This window comes from Loxodonta africana, chromosome 13 (genome assembly GCF_030014295.1).
Source record: "Loxodonta africana isolate mLoxAfr1 chromosome 13, mLoxAfr1.hap2, whole genome shotgun sequence".
NCBI classification, from domain to species: Eukaryota; Metazoa; Chordata; class Mammalia; order Proboscidea; family Elephantidae; genus Loxodonta; species Loxodonta africana.
Window position 1 is genome coordinate 23,742,862 of NC_087354.1, and position 17,461 is coordinate 23,760,322.

Sequence of the window (17,461 nt, forward strand, 5' to 3'; positions counted from 1 at the left end):
AGCAGAGTCTTCAGGTACTATTGGTTTGGAAAGCTTGGATGTCAAGGGAGCTCAGCTGCAACACATGATGGGGCTGCAGAGAGCAAAACCTAGTCTGTATAGGGATACGAAGAAAGTGGTTCAGTTACCAGGGTTGGTGCCATAAGGGGAGTGGGGCCATCCTAGGTCTTTCACCCAAAGGATGAGCAAGCACAGACAGGATTTGGATAAGGATCAGTTCCTGGATCTCCAGTCTGGTCAGACTTAGATCTGGATCAAGATGGGCAGAATGTGTACGTGGTTCAAGGATTTGTGATAGCCAGTAGGACGCTGGGGAGAGATGCCTTTGGCGGTTAATTTAAGCCGTGTATTTTCCCTGAGTTGGTTGGACGTGAGTGAACAGATCTCTCATAAACGGATGAATCTCTTGACTTCGAATAAGACATGCTATGTCTTACTGTAAGGCACGGAGCCCTGGCGGCGCACTGGTTAAGAGCTTGGCTGCTAACCAAAAGGTTAGCAGTTCAAATCCGCCAGCCACTCCTTGAAAACCCTATGGGGCAGTTCTACTCTGTCCTATAGGGGTTGTTATGAGGCGGAATGAATTTTACGGCAATGGGTTTGGTTTTTTTTTTTGTAAGGAGGAAGTGGAGCTATCCCAGTGGTAGGTATTAGCCTGAGCAGCCTGTCCATATGTGGTAGGAGTCCAGCCAGTGAAATAAGGATGTGGACTAGAAGCTGGTCAATTAGGAGGAGGCCTGGCAAAAGTAGGACAGGCTACTGAAGCTCCATCCACAGACTGAGGCTTCTGGGTGGATCCATCCACCTAGAGGAGAGACAAGTGCTAGTGCTCCAGCTGAGGAGTGGGACTAAACTCAAAGGCCCACAAGCTGATGGGTGTGAGGCTCTTTGTTCATCATTCGTTCATTCAACAATTGCATGTTGAGCTGCTATCAACTGTCGTTCCCCATGGCAGGCAGTGGGGACATCATGGTGAATGAGATGATGCCATTCCCTGCTCTACAAGGGTTTACAGACTGTGGGAGGATCAGAAAGGAAGACAAGTGACAGTCCAGGGCCATTAAATGTGGTCTCGTTGGATCAATGGTTAAGTGCTCAGCTATTAACTGAAAGGATGGAGGTTCGAACTCACTAGCCACTCCGTGGGAGAAAAATGTGGCAGTCTGCTTCTGTAAAGATTTAGAGCCTTGGAAACCCATGATGGGGCAGTTCTACTCTGTCCTATAGGGTTGCTATGAGTCAGAATCAACTCGACAACAATGAGTTATCAGTGACTTATGAGCGTTTAATTCCAGCCACGGGTTGGGGTAGCAATGAACAATCACCTCGATTAGGTGCCCCTTCTGTGCTAGGCACTGTGCTCAGCACCTTCCTACATGAACTCATTTAAATCTTAGCATGACTCTATAAAGCAGGTGTTAATATTCCCATTTTACAGATGACAAAATTGGGGCTCCGAGAAGTCAGATCACTCGATCATAGTCACACTGGTAGTACATGCTAGGGTAAGGATTTGAACCCAGGTCTGTCTTGGCCCCAAAACCTGAGCTCTAACATCTCAAAGCCCATACATATAGAATGCACACGGCCAGAAGCATGGCCCTGAAGGTCCCTCTAGGATCATTCTCCAAGACGACACAAGAACAATAGGCGAGATTACAGCACAAGACAGAGGAAGAATTAAAATAGTGCTTTTAATATAATTTTCAGCAAACTTACAGGATGTACTTTATATCACATATTTCTAAACTGCTCATCTGGAAAATATAAGCTGCAAAAATACAGAATACCACACTCAAAAATCTATTGAGTATGTGCTTTTTTTTCTCCATTCAGTGGAAAAGTGTGATTTTTATCCCCTCCTATTAAAATCCAGTCTTGGCTGATTTCAGAACAGCTGTCAGAACCCTGGGTCACAGAAGCATTCCAGAGAGGGGGTTTTCTAAAGCATGTCATCAAGCCACCCCTCACCCCCAAAGAAGCCAAAGGAGGGGTGGGCAGGAGGGAATTTGTGCATCAGGTCGACATGGCTCTTTAACGTCCCAGGAAAAAATGTCTGCTCTGAGGGTTGTTTGGAGGACTCCTGACCACAAGTCACCTGGGAAGTTCTCATCACAGGCCTTGGGTTGGGCCTCAGAGGACCATACACTGGCCGTTAATCCTCATGGGAGACCCTTGGTTTCCTGGGCAGGGCAGAGCACGCTAAGTCAGGCCATCGGGGTCTGTGGACGGTGGTGGGCTGTTCTCTGCAGGAAGAGGAGGGGCCCAGGCCCTCAGCTTCTCACAAAGGAGTCTTCTGAAGGTGAGTGTGACTCGGGGCAGGTTTTCTCAGTCTCAATGTCTTGGTACTCTGTGCCTAAAGGGGGAGGAGGGAAGAAGAGCCAAGAGGAAAAAAGAGATCGGTCTTTTCTGGTTTTCCTATTTATTTCTTAGGCTTATCTAACAGCATCCACTTTTGGGTCGAGTAGACAAGAGCAGAGGTTCATGTCAATCAAGTGCTGCTTCTCCCTCCATGTAACCCCAAGGGAGAGCTCCCTGGGTGGTGCAAGTGGTTAAGAGCTTGGCTACTAACCCAAAGGTCAGCAGTTCAAATCCACCAGGCGCTCCATGGAAACTCTTTGGGGCAGTTCTACTCTGTCCTATAGGGTCACTAGGAGTCAGAATTGACTTGATGGCAATTTTTTTTTTAGGTTTAACACTGGTGATTGGAACCCACCCAGTGGCACTACGGAAGAAAGGCCTGGCAATCTGCTTCTATAAACATTACAGCCAAGAAAACCCTATGGAGCACAATTATACTCTGCACCACATGGTGGAATTGCCTTGAGTCAGAACTGGCTCGATGGCAAAGGGTTTGGTTTGGTTTGGTTTGGGAACCCCAAGGACCAGACTCCAAGCCTCAAGGACCTCTTTGATGGCCCAATCTCTCTGAGCAGCATATCGATCTACATGTCCATACCAACACCCCAAGTGGGTGTTTCTTCTATGGGGACAAATACGAAATAGCCCAGTCATTAACTTATCCTCAGCCCATGTAAACTGCCATGACAGAGCTGGTGTTCTCGGGCTCTCAGTGTCACTGTGCACCGTTATTGAAGAGGTGGCTTCATGCCAGAGAAAACCACCCAGCGTCATGATGTTGTGTTTTCTCCCCCAGCATTCTGGACCGCTTTGTTATTCATCCAGCCACAGATATTCACCACACACTGAGTCAAACATCTCCTTATTGGAGCGAGGTTTTTGAGCCGATGCCACGCTTTCAAAATAGAGCTGTGACTTCATTTAAAAAGCACCTAGAGTCCAGCTTGGTCCCTGGGATTATTTACAGGCCATGGTAGACACGGTGGGGCTGTAAAGTCCCTGCTCGTTTCTCTTTAGACTTGGGCCGGATGGTACAAAAGGTGAGAGAGTTTGGAAACATCACTCCTTTGATGTTGCAGCTGAGCTTGAGCCTATAAAGGAAGCAGCACTGTGTTCTGAGTATTTGCAGCATTCTTTCTCAACTTTCACAAGGTCAAGTTCTTCTAGTCTTGGGGGTTCTGCTGGAAACTTCGGGAACAGGGAGCTGCAGCAAGAGGGCTGGGGTCGGTTCTGCCTCTGAATATGACAGAGGGCAATGAGTGGCTGGGTGGCACAAACAGTTGAGTGCTCGACCACTAGCTGAAAGGTTGGCTGTTCGAATCACCCCGAGGCGCCTTGGAAGACAGGCCTGACTATCTGCTTCCAAAAAGTCACAGCCTGGAAAACCCTACGGAGCAGTTCTCCTTGGCATATGTGGGGTCGCCGTGAGTCGGAATCCACTAGATGACAACTAACAACAACGAGTGACTAGAAAACTTGTGCTGATGTGGCTAAGGCTGAAGAAGGAAGGAAGAGTGTTTTTGAAAGGTCTCCAATGTTTAATCATTAAAGTGAAAGTAGTTTTTCTGAGTTTAGATTCCTGTGTCCACAAGTACAGTTTTGCAGAGGCTCTCACCTCCATCTCTTTCCTTGTTTCTCTCAAACTTTAGAACCCTTCGAGGGGGGTTCCTGACAGTAGATGCCCTGTTGGCTTCAGAAAGACCTCTCCAACAGCTGGCTCTGTGTTCTTACTTTGGTGATCGTCAGTCTGGTGGCCAGAGCATTGGTTCTGAGCCAGACAGACCCAGGCATTGGCTCCTGGAGGCTTTTCTCACTAGCTGTGTGACCCTGGGATGCTTAGTTTTGCTGAGCCTTAGTCTTCTGATCTATAAAGAGGGAATACTAATTCTTACCCTATACGGCTGGGGTAAGAGAGCTGTAGGGAGTACTACCAGGGATCATGTGTTTATGGCACTGGGCAAGGGTTGGCTCTCAATAAACATGAGCTCCTCTTTCTGTTGGCACTAGCCAATTTATGACCATGAAGTCAAGATGACTAGGATAAAGATAACAACAGCCACCTATACATCAGTGAGCACTTATCAGACATTGGTATCATCAAAGGCCATATCTGCAAGTTAACTGGAAATTATTACACCACTGCTAGGTGGCACAAATGATTTGACTTGGCTACTAACTGAAAGACTGGCAGTTTGAACCCATCCATCAGCAGTGTGGAAGAGAGGCCTGGCGATCTGCTTCCGTAAAGATTACAGCCAAGAAAACGCTATGAAGCAGCTCTACTCTGTAACACATGGGGTCGCCATGAGTCGGAATCGACTCAACTGCAACAGGTTTGGTTTTGGTGAACTCTTAGAGAAGATTGAGTCTTCAACATTCCACCAATTCTATTTAAAAAGTGTGTGGTAGGGTAGCTTTATTTTAGAGAAGGAGTCTTCAGACCCTGATATTTATCTTTCTGTAATAGACCCAAGGTTTTATCTTCATGGTTACTCACATCATTAAAGTGTTGGCTAGTTTTCATTAAAAACAAACAAACAAACAAAAAACTCCTAGCTCCTTCCCTCTTATAAGGTGCTGGACTAGAGTATACTTTATATGTCAGTTAGGGTCCTCTCGTAATGAAACTTCTACATTGCACACTTCCAATTCATTTTACAGCCTTAGATTATACAATCAAACAGTCTTGACAAATATCTCCAGGAGGGCCATCTTTTATTAGGTTCATATAATTTAAGAAAAACATTATTTGGGGGGACTTAATGAGAAAGCAAAATCTCAAACTTCAGAATGTTAAACCTCTAGAAAATACTATGTTGTTCCATCTGTCTATATTCAAAGAAAATAGTCATTTCTACCTTACGGAAAAATATTCAAAACTTCTGATAATCAACTACTGATTGTTGGCCTAAGTCATTATTACAAAAATAAAAATGTCAAGAAATTCTGTTCCTAAAAGCCTAGCATCTGAGAATAGACTTATGTCCAACTAACAACCAGCTTTGGTGTGTTTGAAGCCCCTGGGCCAGGGCCGAGCTTTCTCTGTGTTGGTGATGTGGATGGCAGTGGTGCTGGATCTGAGAGCAGTCTGAGGGTTTCCCTCTGGAGCTGAGAGCTGACACTGAGAAATGCTTCTCTAGCATCTTGGTGCTTGAAGGTGTGCTTCAGAATGGATTCGAGTGGATGACTCTCCTGCTTCCTCTTACCTCTCCACTTCTGGTAGAACACCTCATATAAACGGATCACCAGGCTAGTGGCTGGGGGCTAAGACCAGGAACGACACAGGTAGAAAAGATGTCCTCAGAATACAGCTGCTGTGGTATCCTGGACCTGTTATATCAGGGGGCATGTGAGAGTCTGCAGGGTCCCAGATCCCACTGGGTCCAGGGTCTTCCTGATGACGCAGTCCCTGTGGATGGGGAGGGGATCCTTTACATCTTGTCCAGTTGGGAGGGAGTACCCACAATGGCTAAGAATATGGGCTTTGGCTTCTTAGACTTGGGTTTGAATCTCAGCTCTGTCATTCCTAGCTTTGTGACCTGAGCCCATTTTGGAAGCCTTCCAAGTCTCATTTTCCTCCTCTGCAAGTTGGAGCTAAGAACCATTCTTACCTAACAGGGTTATTGAGATTAAACGAGCTGACACATATAATATGCTTGGCCTAGCAGTTGGTTTAAAGTTTAAGTACTTGATAAATACTAGCTTTGATTATTATTAGTATTTTATTTTCATTATTTCAATTACAACTCTTGGCAACCATACGTGTTGCAGGGTAGAACTGCATGCCATAGGGTGTCTCTGGCTGTTGCCTTTTGGAAGCAGATCACCACACCTTGCTTCTGAGGTACCTCTGGGTGGGTTTGAACACCCAACCTTTTGGTTAGTAGTCAAGCACTTAGCTGTGCCACCCAGGGACTCTGTAGCTCTTATTCATGCTTAACCATTATTGTATCTGACAAATCTACTAGCTTTTTAGTGACAGTGTTTCGTGTTAGTGGGAGGAAAGGGAAGGGATTTGGATTATTCTTCAATATCTGTATTCACTCTCTTTTTCCTGGTTCCTGCATCTCCCTCCCTCCCAATGCCCAATTCCATCACTTAAAAAATAAAGATGATTACTTTGGCAGAACTGCACAAGTGTCAGGGACGGTAAAGATCACATATTGCCTTCAATTATGATAAGACGGGGTACTTACCTCATTCTTGGAAAACCAGATACCTGAATTAGACTCTCACGGTCTGGAAGGTCAGAGTTGATGGTCACCTAGCTGGGAAACCACCCAACACGATTCAGCCCCTATGACAGCAGAAGTTTTTGAGTGCTGAGGTCTGCCTCACGTATGCTCAGCTGGTAGCACCCCCGCCCCCCCCACCCCAATCCTGTGGTGCTGTTCCAGGTCTCTGAGCCTGTGTTCTAGAACACGGCTGGGCACACTATGGCCCTTGGGCCAAACTTAGCCACTGCCTATCTCTATAAATAAAGTTTAACTGGAACACAGCTATGCCCATTCATTTATGTATTGCCTGTGGCTGCTTTCCAGCACTATGTTGGACCATGTTTGTTGTCCTCCATTTGTTTTCACTGGCAAATTTTCAGAAGTAGATTGATAGCCCTTTCTTCCTAGTCTGTCTTAGTCTGGAAGCCTCCTATGTTGGAAAGCACTCAAAACACACAGCGGCAGCAATAATGGACTCGAGCATACCAATGAGCGTGAGGATGGTGCAGGATTGGGCAGCATTTCGTTCTGTTGTACATGGGGTTGCCATGAGTTGGGGGGCTACTTGACAGCAACTAACAACATGGCTGCTTTCCCACTACAACTATAGAGTAGTTGTGACAGAGACCACATGGCCTACAAAGCCTAAAATATTTACTTTCTGGCCCTTACAGAAAAAGTTTGCTGGCCTTGTGCTAGAGGCCCTCTCTAGAAGGACTCTCTAGCCCTGCTCATCCTGTCTCCACTGGCAGACACCCACTGCTCTTTGGTTCTGGGCTCCTAGACTACCTTCTCTCTAAAGCCTTCCTCATTCTTGGCATCCACCACCATGAATCAACCCTAGTTGCACCCAGACATACAGACAGACATTATCTCTTAACACATTCTATTGTGTTTGTTTGTGTTCAGGTCTGTCTAACTCATTATTAAACTGTGAGCTCTTTGAGGGTGGGGACCATGTCTTTTTTACCTTTGTATCTGGTCCAGGGCCTGGCACATAAACACATTTTAAAATGAAGAAATGAAGGAATTAATGTTTGGAAAATATAAATCCCATAGAATGCACACTGAAATTAAATTAACCCTGCAAAGAAAAGTCCTGCTAGCATGTGGATGGCCCATGAAAAGTGAGCATGTCCCTGTGTCCACAGCTAGCAACGATTTGTAATCCATGTCCTCCCTGCTGTGATGGCGAAGTGCTCTGAGTTGCTGAAATCACTTAGGAATGTGAGGCAGGGGTGGGGTGGGCAGCTGTGGGAACTCTATTTTTATGGAGACACACATTACTTCCTTCTCGGAAGATATGAGGAATGCTTTCAAATCATGTCTTAGCTGTCGGTTTCTCATTATTTTATCTGCTCAGTGCTAACTCCTGAGGGGGGCTCTGAGAGGTGGCTTCTCTCACTCCTTCATTAGCTATCCTAGGCACCATGCCCTGTAACTGAGCAAAAATATCTCCCTCACATATTCCACCAGATTCTTCTGTCTTTCCAATTTACCCTTGAGTAATGGTAACACCCCTGTGCATGATGGGGTCCGTAGCCCGTCAGAAGGCCAGTTGCTCTGAAAGACTGGGTTCTCGCAGCTCATCAGAGGGTGGGAGTTTGGGATAAGTTGGGAGAGGTGGGGTGTAATGAATGAGGAGAAAAGGGCAGAGGAGGAGGATAAAGACTATATTTGGGTCTCAAACTAATTTTTCAGGGTAAATTTCACGAGTGACCTCTCTTGGAAAACTTGAGACCTTTTAAGTATTTTGCCACATTTTTTTCCTCAGTGAGTGGCTTCACTTAGAAGGTGTGGCAGATACCCATTAACAACCACGGGAGAGTCTTTTTCCTGAAAAATTCCTCAGGAGCAGTGTGGCTACCATACCAGGGACCTGTTGGTTGCCCTGTGTGGAACATGGCTGCGGGATACCTCAGACTATGGGTTACCTCGGGCTGTGGGCTTTCTGACAGGAAGGGCTGGGAAATCTTGTCATGTCTGAGAAACTTTAGGTCATTATTTGAGACAGAGACGTGGACTCAGGGGACTTCAATATACAGATACCATATACCCAAACTTTAAAATCATTATCAGAGTTCCATTGTAAGGTGGTGAAAAATTAGCTATTTTTATGGAGACGCACATTACTTCCTTCTCGGAAGATATGAGGAATGCTTTCAAATCATGTCTTAGCTGTCGGTTTCTCATTATTTTATCTGCTCAGTGCTAACTCCTGAGGGGGGCTCTGAGAGGCGGCTTCTCTCACTCCTTCATTAGCTGTGAGGAGCGCCCGCATGCTGTGGCCTTCTGGAGCTACACTGTCCCAAGGGTGCCTTGTTGTCTCACTGCCTTCCTTCTGTGGAGGCATGGAGAGGGGGCAAAACTGAGGTTGTTCCTGACTGCACAGCAGATCTGAAGGAAGACGACAAACCCTGTCCCCTGGAGACACTTTTACAAGATGTGTTTACCACAGATGCAGGAATAATGTTCGTAAAAACGTCTTGGTTTATGTAGGAGTTAAAAAGATCTGTCAAAAATTGCAGCCAAGAGAGATGTTCTAATCCATTCCTGGGCTTGTTCACCTACATGGTGGAGGAGTCTATAGCAGAAGAGAGAGAGCTCTAACATTCACTTTCTAGGTTTATTCCATCCCTCACATTTTTGTTTTCTCTAAGTCCAATGGAGATCTTATCAGAAAATCTTTTCATTCAAAATACCACTCAAAATCAAATAACCAAGGGGCTAGATCTAATAGCATTTTATGTTCAATGGTTCTGTGTAGCACAAAAGGAAAATTAGAACTAGACTGGGTTTTCTGTTCTGTAGTATGAGAGAGAAATTAAAAACTTTAAAGGTGACACAATACACTCCAAAGCCATATTGCAATCCCAGGGAGTTGAAATTTATATCCAGTTGGTGATAAAACTTAGCCCTGGAGTTGTTTTCCTTTGTTATTCTACTATCTTATTCTCACTCATCCTAGAATCTTAGGGGGGAAAAAAATCCAAAATACAAAAGGTTGTACAGGAAAAAATTTTTTTTTTTTTTTTAAAGCAAATAGCCCCATAAAACATGAGATCTTAGGGCCTCAAAGTGTGTGCAGTGGGTCTGGAGAGCTAGGAAATAATATATAAGAGGGCAGTGATCTATTAATAATACATTTTCAAAACCAAACCAAACCAAACCAAGACATGTACAGAATGTTATCAAAGGCTTAGAAGCGACAGAGCGTACATATTTTACGAACTGATGGGAGCACTGTCCCCCTTTCAGTCGTTAACATGTTGATGAGTGCCCCCACTTTCATAAACAAAGACAGGCTAACACAAAAGAGACAAAAGGCTTGTTTCAGAAGCATCCTGTCCCAGGCAGCTGATCACCATGGCACAGCAACCAGGACACAAGCTTTTTTGGTCATCCTTGTTTGGTGTTTTCTCAAGTTTTGGGGCTATCTTTCAAATCTCTGTGCTTACAGTGTTTGTAAAAATTTGGCACAATGCCCCCCACTTCTCTTCCCTGATTTTTTTGGTGTTGCGTGGGTGTACTGCACATATATGTCTGAGGTGAAAAACCAGCCAACCAACCAATCCTTGAGGGCCATGAGTGTGGCATGGATGAAGGTCACTGAAGAAGCATAAAAACAAAAAATCAAAACAAACCAACCAACCAACCAGCTGTGTCAAGCTGACTCTAACTTATGGTGACCCCATGTCTGTCAGAGTAGAACTGTGTTCCATAGGGTTTTCAATGGCTGATTTTTTGGAAGTAGATCACCAGGCCTTTCTTCCAAGGTGCCTCTGTGTTAACTCGAACCTCCAACCCGTAGGTTAGCAGTCAAGTGTGTTAACTGTTTGCGCCACCCAGGGACTACCAAAGAAGCATGAAGGGCAAATTAACTAGGCCTTCTGTCAGAGAGTGTGTGTATGCGTGTGTGCCTGTGCGCGTGATCGGCACACTTAAGCTCTGTCTCCTTATGGAAACAGCCTTTTTATAAGGCTCTGTCTGCTGGCTGCAAAAGGTTTTTCCACATGATTCTCATCCCAGACAATGGCAGGTTTATTCTCTAGCTGCTCAAGATTCAGCCACTTTCAAGGCACACAAAGACTCGTTAGTCCAAGATGGACCCTGAAATATATCATCGACGTTTTCACACACTGGACATGTGGTAGCTTGCAGGAGCTTGTGGGTCTATTCGTGACCAGACTGCTCAACAGCTTGTGGTAGGGAGCTGTTTCCTCTCTCCTAGCCCCAGAATCACCACACTGAGTCTGGACCCCTATACACAATCCCACAACCAGGTGTGTCTCCCCCTACCAGCTGGAAAGAGCGCCTCTCAAGAGTGTGGAACGTGAATATACAAGGGCTTCCCATGACAGTGATCACTGAATCTTGGGGAATAAAGCGAGAAGGCAAATCTGCAATTCATCACATTATCCCGTTGTCTCAAATGTGATTCTTTTAAAGGCAGGCTGCATATCCACTCTCTTTTTGAAGCACTCCCCCCCGACCCCCTTCTTACAACATCGTATTTTCTTAATGTTTTTATAGAGTATCTGAGTGAAGAAAAAAGCATAAAAATTACCATAGATTAACTGCATCCCTTGAATCACATTATATTTTTTGGTGCATTAAAAAAGGAGAAAAGTAAAAGCAATCAGCATAATAAACTCGGCCTAGAGAACTGTGTTAGTGATGGAAGGGTTAACACAGATTTTAGAAGTGGTTAAAAAGAGTATTAGAGGATTATACATACAACAGTTTGAAATTCATATGCATTGTTTTCTCCTTAAAAAATGGCAAAATGTTTGGCAAATGTAAGCAAATGACTTGGACTAGGTTGGGCCTCAACAGCTCTGAGTGGAGTCAGTCATAGCCAGGCGAGGCCCATTGCTTCCTGAGGTCACTCTGTGGGGCTGGGGGGAGTAGGGTGCTGCAGAGGGGAGGTTAGGTGCTGGCTCCCCACTCACGGCTCCCCCCAGGCCCTCAGTCTTGAACATGGAAATGGAGCTGGTGAGAGGTGCCAATTACAGACTCCAGCACGGATCACCCATTAGCATCGCTGAGAGAACTCTGGGGCCTTGAACCACATGCAGACTGGGTGAGTCGTCTACACAGTGACCCATATTGCAAAAGTTAGAGTGGGGAGTGGGGCTCCCACTCCTCGGCGGGCATGCCTCCTCACCTCCCGCGTGGAGGGAGAGGGGCACGGGGTGTGTCACTAGTGCTTGTCCTGGCCATGTTGTCAATTTGTGTATGTGTGTTTTTTTTTTAGTAGACTTTTTCCTTAACGTTGGTTTTTTGTTTTGTATGTGTATGTACATCCGGAAAGGTCCGTCCTCCAAACTGGCCACCACAGTTCCCTGAATTTGGCAGTGCCTGTTGCTTGCAGCTGTTGGCATCCCGAAAACTGAGAGGTGCCTTCCAAGAGTAGACTCTGGGCCCCAGCAGTGTGCACGTCCTCCGCAACCCTGGCCGTACCGCAAACATATAATCTCAGCCTTCTCCTTATTCTGAATCCTGTTTGGCTCTGGTTTTGAGAAGAAGGACAAAGGTCCCATGTGGGTGTATGTGTGTGTGTATGTGTGTAAGAGCATGTGTGTGTCTGTACGAGTGTATGTGTGTGCATGTGTGCGTGTGTGTGCACGTATATGTCTCTGTGTGCGCGGATTTTTTTTAAACTCTTTTTTCTTTGTTTTTTTTTTTTAAGAAAAATGACCCTCAGATTACTAATACAGAGTCCAGCCCTCCTTAGTCACTATAAAACAGACTCCATGTTCTCACACCACTCGTGGTCTTCAAGATTATAGATAAATTTTGTCCTATGGGTCTGGTTTGCGGGCACAGGGTCCCTCCCCAGATTGTCTAGGGTCAGAGTAGAGGCAAAGAACTCACTGGTGCTCAGCCCGCCCTCGTGGTTTTTGATGTATCGTTTATAGTTTTTCCTCAGGCACTGCCACGTGGTGGTGTACAGGATGAACGCAAAGGACTTGAGCGCGATGGCAATGCTGACGTACAGGTATCGGTAGATGACGTTGTCGTAGAGGACGCAGGCGCCCTGCTCCCCACAGAATGTGCTCCAAAACAGGCAAGTGGAGTCGATGCCAGCCCCGAAGATGAGGGGTGGGGGGATGAAGCCTGTAGGGGGAAAAGGGTATGTAACGTTCTGCCTCTGATGGCGAGTTTTATGAAGAGACAAACTCCTTTTCCCCTAGGCGTGAATCTCTTGTTAAAGGACTGCGTGCCTACCATACTAACTGGGCTCAACAGAGCTTTTAATGGCTGATATTTCGGTAGTAGAGCACCAGGCCTTTCTTCCGAGGCACGTCTGGATAGACTCAAATCACCAACCTTTTTGTTAGAATTCAAGTGTCTTAACCATTTGTAGTACCCAGGGACCCTGGTTGTATAGCATGGTGGTTAAAAGAGCTATGCAGCACCAAACAGTGTGGGTTTGAGTCTCAGCTCTGTCACTCACTGTACAATTGTAGACAAGTTATTTAGGCCCTCTGTGCCTTAGTTTCTTTATCTGCACAATGGGGATAATAATAATACAGTCCTTATAAGATCTCTGTAAGAACTAATAAATTTAACACATGAAAAACATTTAGAACAAGTCCTGGTACACAGTAAACACAAAATAAATGACAGCTAGAATTATTATCATTATTACTGTCATACTCTGAGAGCCTGAGAAGGAAAACAGTCTTCCCTGAAGCGGGGGATCTCAGTGTCACTCAAAGAAGTACAACCTCACAGAGGGAAGTGGTAAAGATGCATTCTACTGTGTGCCTCATTCTCTTGTACAGGGGCTTTTAGAGCTGTGTGCACTCTTGAGTGGAGGGAACCAGAAGGTCTAAGAAGTTGGATACGAGTACACCATACCTTATCAAACAATTTATTTGGTTCGAGAATTAAAAAGATCTGGCAACTTCCCCACCCCTCGACATTACCACCGGATCAGAATATTTGAACTGGGACCCAGTTTTAAACCTTCACAACACAGCATTCTGGGCCACTGCGTACAACCAGTCACCAAAATGGCAGGTCAGAAGAAAACTATTTGCCATCCTTAATTTGGTCTTGTGTTGTTACTCTCTGTGATTATTTCCCTCTGGTTGTCCCCTAGGTCGGTTGTTCTCAATCCTGGCTGTATATTAGGATCATCTGGGTGGGGGGAGGGGGGGGCTGTCCATCTCATACCAACTAATAGAACATTTAGGGTGGGGCCCAGTCATCAATATTTTTGAAATAGAATTCCCAGATGATTCTGGCCTGCTGGAAAACAATTGGGAAAGAATGGATGGGTCATTAATACAAATTAATGGTAACCACCTTCAGTGAGACACCTCTGGGGCAGGAAGCAATCTTTAGAGCCAGACTGTGACAAGCCAAAGATCCCATTGTCAATATACCTCTATCCAGAGTGTTCCTTCCAGGGCTAGCCCTAGAGTGTTGGAGCTTTATTTTTACTCAGGAAAATCCTTCTGACAATTTGCTGAGACATAGACTCTTCGCCCACAAAACCATACATGCATTTCAGGGGTTCACAGACCCAAAGGCCATTCCTGATTGCCAGAATAATTCAGCCTGCCTTACACATTGCAGAGTCTCCTTTCTGAGGAGCCCTGTGAGGGAGGCCTGGGAGTGGGAAGGCAGGCTTAATGAAGGAAGCAGCGTTTCCCCGGCTTAACGACAGGCCTGCCATGAGGTGAGAGGGTGACTGCATTCTCCTACCCGTGCTAATGAGGCTGGCACACCCTGGTGTCTCGCAGGTTTCCTTGGCACTCTCTAGCTCCATCATTTGTTACCCCAAAGAGACTCTTCTGAGAAAGAATTCTATTTGAAACCTCAATAAACCTCCCCAGCAGCTTGATTTAATAAATACACTCTGAGCTCAAAATCCTGCTCCTCATCCTGGTGCCCGGCCAGGTTGGTCCTGTAGAATGAACTCCTTCCCAGTGTCCAAGGCAGTCCAAAGACTGCCCAGGTGTTTGACACCCTCCCCACCTGCCCCCGTGTGTTCTCCTTGCCCCTGGACAAATACCTTTCTTCATTTAACTGAAATAGGGCCACGTGAGGGAAATGCCATGGCAACCATGTAAGAGACAATAAGCCACAATCCACATCATGTAGGTAAATAAATTGAGATCTGAAACCAATTTAAATTATGGGTAGATCTGAGGATCAAAGAGGCTCATTTGGCCTGTTCCCATGGCACGGTGGGACAACTCAAATCCAACCACCTTTTTATTTTTTAGCTTTTTTAAATGTTGTGATTAGCATCCAAATGCCCCTCCCTCCCCTTCCTTCTGCCTCTTGTGACCTGTCTCATGGCCATTTCACAATGGGGAATGAAGAACATACATGACAAATTTTGCTGTGGAAGAAACTGACAGTACAGTTGTCCCTTACTTCACGGTGAATGGGTTCCCAAAGAGTTGCATGAAAATTCAAGTTTGGCAAATCAGATCCTATTTTTAGCACATCAAAGGAAATTTGCAATATAAGGGAATCAGTCAGTAATACTAGTTTAAACCAAAATATTCCTCCAAAGTGCCACCATGTGAGGCAATGGTAGTTCAGTGCAGAATTCTCGCCCTCCATGCAGGAGATTTAGGTTCGATTCCCCGCCAAGGCACCTCACGTGCAGCCAACATCTGTCTGTGGAGGCTCGTGTGTTGATACGATGCTGAAGAGGTTCAGTGGAGCTTCCAGGCTAACATGGACTAGGAAGAAAGGCCTGGCGATCTATTTCTGAAAATTAGCCAGTGAAGACCCTATGGATCACAATGGTCTGATCTGCAACTGATCAGGCAGCGTTTCATTCTGTTGTGCACGGGGTCACCATGAGTTGGGGGTTGACTTGACAACAGCTAAAAATAACAGCAACAACACCTCCTTCATATACCTGTTTCCGGGTAAGGATTTTTCTAATAGTGGGTTGTCTTTAAAGCAGGGCTCACTTGTATCCACTAAAAATGCAATTTTATCTGCCTGCTGTCATATTCTACTACCAGGTGAGATGCCAATGCCCCGGAAAGCCTCTACACAGTTACTAATTAGAAAGCTAAGTGGCTAGGTAAGTTCTCACATTATTCTCAATATTTTGGAGAGCATTTGTGTAGAGATTCAAAGAGCCTTTAACTTAAGGAGTCAAAAGCAAGTTACTTGATCTCTCTGTATCTCAGTTTCTTCATCTTTAAAATGGAGCCAACAGCACTTGTCCCTCTCAGGACTCAGGTGAGAATTGATACAAATGAAAGTGTTACGCAAGTATATGGTTCGGCCACTTGGCCAGAACTCTTTGCTGCCTTATTCTTGTTATAATGGAGACATGGGGTGATGTTTTAGAATAAACCCGGGGTCGAGCATCCTAAGTATAACCTTTATGAGATTCTTTTTATATTTCTGAATAGAAAAAATATCGGCTTTCCCACCAGATTCATCTTTTCATTTTTATTGACTTACATTTCTTTGCCAAAGGAGAGCACAAACGATCAGGGCTAAATTCCAGGTGTGCAAAGAATACCAGTGATGAAGAACTAACTGGATCTTTTTCATCAGAGGCCTTTGTCATTCTGAAACTCACCTGATGAGACACAAATGGGAGTCTCACCCCATGACAAACTCTCCCACACAGCCACTTGTCCTTGTATTTTTAGCACTGAGGTAGACCAGAGAAAAGCGCAGACACTCCCTGCAAGTTGCTGGCACCCCAGGGACCAATGGGAGACTTCTACAGTATGAAGACTAGAATGCTAACTATTGTTTATTGACTCTGGTGCTGTACAGGGTGCTGTGCCTACATTATGAATCATCTGTGCAGCCCCACATTATTAACTGTTGTTAGCTGCAATTGAGTAGGCACAAACTCATGGCAACCCATGCACATTGGAATGAAATGCTGTCCACTCCTACACCATCCCCATAATCGGCTACAGATCAGACTGTTGTGATCCATAAGGTTTTCATGGGCTGATTTTCAGAAGTTGGTCACCAGGCCTTTCTTCCTAGTCTATCTTAGTCTGGAAGTTCCACTGAAGCCTGTTCAGCATTAACGTAACATGTAAGCCTCCACTAACGGGTGGGTAGGTGGGTGGCTGTGCGTTTGAGGTGCACTGGGTGGGAATCGAACCCGAGTCTCCCACATGGAAGGTGAATCTCCCACTGAACAACCAGTATCCCATACCCCCCTTATTTTCACAGATAAAGAAACGGAGGTTGAGAGGGGTTCATTATCTGTTCCAAGTTTACCTCAAACCCGATAATCCCCTTCGTTCTCATTCAAAGTTTGTTGATTTGAGGAGATTTCAGAGCTCTTATCAGGGATTTCCAGGGCTACAGAAAGCGCTTTATTTACCTTTCTGCTACACTCCTGGGAATAACTGGTGTGTGGAGGCCTGGTTTTGTGAGGAAGGTGAACTGCACGTGGGTTCTGATCTTTCCAAAGTGTGGCAGTTCTTCCTTCTCCTTGGCAGTTACTGTGCGAGAAAGCTGGGAGACTGTTATTTTGTAAACAAACTCTCACTATTTGGCAGAACACCTCAGGCAGTATTGACTGATACTTGTCAGCAGGGAGATGGAGCTGCTGCTTTTTCCAGAGACCAAACATGCAGCCCGAGGTTGCTTGGTAGCAGGGAAAGAATGTGAGTTTTAGAGCCAGAGATAGCTGCTGATTTTGGATTCAAGTTCTGCCACTTGGGGACTATGGGACCCTGGGCAAGTTACTCAACTGTACTGAGCCTCAGTTTCATTGTTTATAAAATGGGCACAGTAATACCTTCTTCCAGAGTTTTTGTAAGGATTGAATGACACCCTGTATGAAGGCCCCTCACATAATGGGCTCTCAAATTTGGTTCCCTTCCTTTCTCTTTGGTTTTGTTCTATACCCCTTTGGG

The 17,461-nt window shown here is 45.4% G+C and overlaps 1 protein-coding gene across 5 annotated transcripts in view; it reads right to left on the minus strand.

Moving 5' to 3' along the window:
- Nucleotides 1–1,304: 1,304 nt before the first annotated feature.
- The window catches only part of SLCO3A1 (solute carrier organic anion transporter family member 3A1), a 350,355-nt gene continuing 334,198 nt past the window's right edge, over nucleotides 1,305–17,461 (minus strand). For 2 of the 5 annotated variants that reach the window (XM_064267082.1, XM_064267085.1), the window contains exon 10: nucleotides 9,186–12,698. In XM_064267082.1, the coding sequence (XP_064123152.1) occupies nucleotides 12,319–12,698 (380 nt within the window). In that variant the 3' untranslated portion in view covers nucleotides 9,186–12,318. Of the gene's footprint in view, nucleotides 2,357–6,557; nucleotides 6,659–9,185; nucleotides 12,699–17,461 lie in introns of those variants that run through there. The other 3 variants (XR_010317372.1, XM_064267084.1, XM_064267086.1) reach the window with 3 other exon arrangements.